At 48.4% G+C, this 2,088-nt stretch overlaps 1 protein-coding gene across 1 annotated transcript; it reads right to left on the bottom strand.

Annotated features, from left to right (window-relative positions):
- Positions 1 to 596: 596 nt before the first annotated feature.
- On the bottom strand, positions 597 to 1,067 carry TraAM80_05174 (uncharacterized protein; the record flags this gene model as incomplete). The annotated part of the gene is made up of 1 exon (XM_029382066.1): positions 597 to 1,067. One exon carries the CDS (start codon positions 1,065 to 1,067, stop codon positions 597 to 599), a length of 471 nt encoding a protein of 156 aa, XP_029238115.1.
- Positions 1,068 to 2,088: the final 1,021 nt, after the last annotated feature.

Here is a 2,088-nt window from a genome sequence, read left to right on the forward strand (position 1 = left end):
CGTGAAATAGTACGAATATAGAAAGGTACATCACAACCCCTGGCAATAATGGGTGTCGTACAAAAGTATGCTGCTCATCACAACATATTCAGGGCAAAGGGAAGGCACAGAAACAACACGCTCCAATGCGGTATGGAGATATATTCATCGATGCGCAACACCAACACTGCAGTGATAAAGCCTGCGGAAAACATAGTGAAGGCCCGCAACACAAACATCATAAGAAACAAAGCTTCCCACTGCTGCTGCAATGGGTTGTAACACAAAAGGTAAACCACACCGGTCTCACACGCCGGGATTAACAACGTCACACCAAAAGCGCATTGGGGGCACTCTCTTCGAGTTGCTGAGTACGCCACTGGTGTACCCTCGTCCTTTTTGTCTCTTGCCCGGATCACGGAATGTGGAACTAAGATCAAAAATGGTGCATCGCTTCCCTACCAACCGGCCAGAAGCAAGTAGCAGAACATTGTGCCGCATGATGTCTGATCTAACAAACTGACGCTACAATACAGCAAGTGCCTTGTGACGTAGTTTTGCACAAAACCAGGGTTCCTCCTTCGGTCTGGGAAGCACCACGTGTGGATGATGTGTTCTTACAAGCTCAGCATCAAGAGCGGCGTAACCCAAATCCCCTGCTGGCCCCTTTTCGCTTCTGATGTGAAGTCGTACACGGCAATCTCAAAAGACATGCCGAGTATTATGAGTTTCCATTCATCCAGATGCATGCTCCGTACACCTGCTCCGCCACGGAATTGACTGTTTCCACGTGGCGCGAGGATCCACATAGCGTTAAGTAGCGCGTTGTTTGCTGACAACGTCTCACCATCTTTTGTAGAGGCAAAGACATATTTCGTACTGCGTCGTAGTTCTTGAACGAATACATCTTCACGGAAGCCATCACCCAAAAAAAAATAAATACAAAAAATGTGTAGCTGTAAACAAGCGGAGCTGCGGCTGACGTCGCCTGTGCCGTCACATAATTTCCTCCTCTGTTTCGAGAAATGCGCTTCGGTACAAATGACTAAAGAGCTCCCGTAGTGTGTGCGGCGTGGGTATGGCAACATTCTGTTCGTCGTTGTGGCCTTCGTCTTTTTCCTCCCCTTTCTCCGCACTCGGTGGTGCCCCTTGCCTCGTGCCAACAACAGATAACGCACTAGTGGGTTCTTCCGCTGGTTGCAAAAGCAAGGCTGCTCTGGGCAGGAACAACGGGCCTGAGTTGCATCGTCACAAGCATTGTTACACAACGGGGAGAAAAGGAGGATTGCACCACTCACCATTCCAAGCAAAAAGTAAGCATGCGTCAGTGAGAGGCCACAGGCGACACAAGAAATTCTATCTTGCGACGACTCTTCTATAACCTCTACCTCCTTAAATCGAGGTTGCTATCCCGATAAAAGTTATTGTCGAGAAGAAGCGGTGTATTGGCGCTGAAAGGCGAGGACCGACATGTACATCGCTGTATACAATATAAAGGGCTCACAAAAGTACGGGAGCCCCTCCCGCAGTGGGCACCACCAGTAACTCATGTGTGGCAGATTATTTTCCTCTTGTTGATATCTAAATTTAGAATTATCATGGCACCAGTTTGCCAGCGCCATCACGTGCTGCTGAGACCAGGGTCGCAGATTGACAAGAGCTAATGGTAAAGAGGTTGGGGTTTCCATCAGCATCGTCATTTCCCTCGAAGGGAGGCTATAACTACAACCCCTTAAAAAGTACCACGTACTCTGACGCAACCATGCTGTGAAACTCTTAATACTCGTCTGGTTATCATACCTGCCTTTCCCACGCGTGTCAAGGCTGAACTCAGTCCAGACACATTTTTACACCTTTTTTACATCGCGAACGATCCGTTTTTTGGTAAATAAAGATGCTACTTGCCGTCAAACAGGCAATAGTTGGCTCACTCTCGTCCAAGCAGTCCCTTGTAGTCGTTTCCCGACGCTGAAGCACAGCCACCTCAGACGACAGAGTTGTTTGCTCGTTAAAGACGACAAACATACACTTTACCATTACGTGATTTGTGTTAACCGTGCCCTTCCCACGCATCCCCACTCCCAAACTATCTTCCCATGTGGTGCTGAT

The sequence above is a fragment of the Trypanosoma rangeli genome, assembly GCF_003719475.1.
Source record: "Trypanosoma rangeli strain AM80 chromosome Unknown Tra_15.4_contig_00163, whole genome shotgun sequence".
Classification (NCBI taxonomy): domain Eukaryota; phylum Euglenozoa; class Kinetoplastea; order Trypanosomatida; family Trypanosomatidae; genus Trypanosoma; species Trypanosoma rangeli.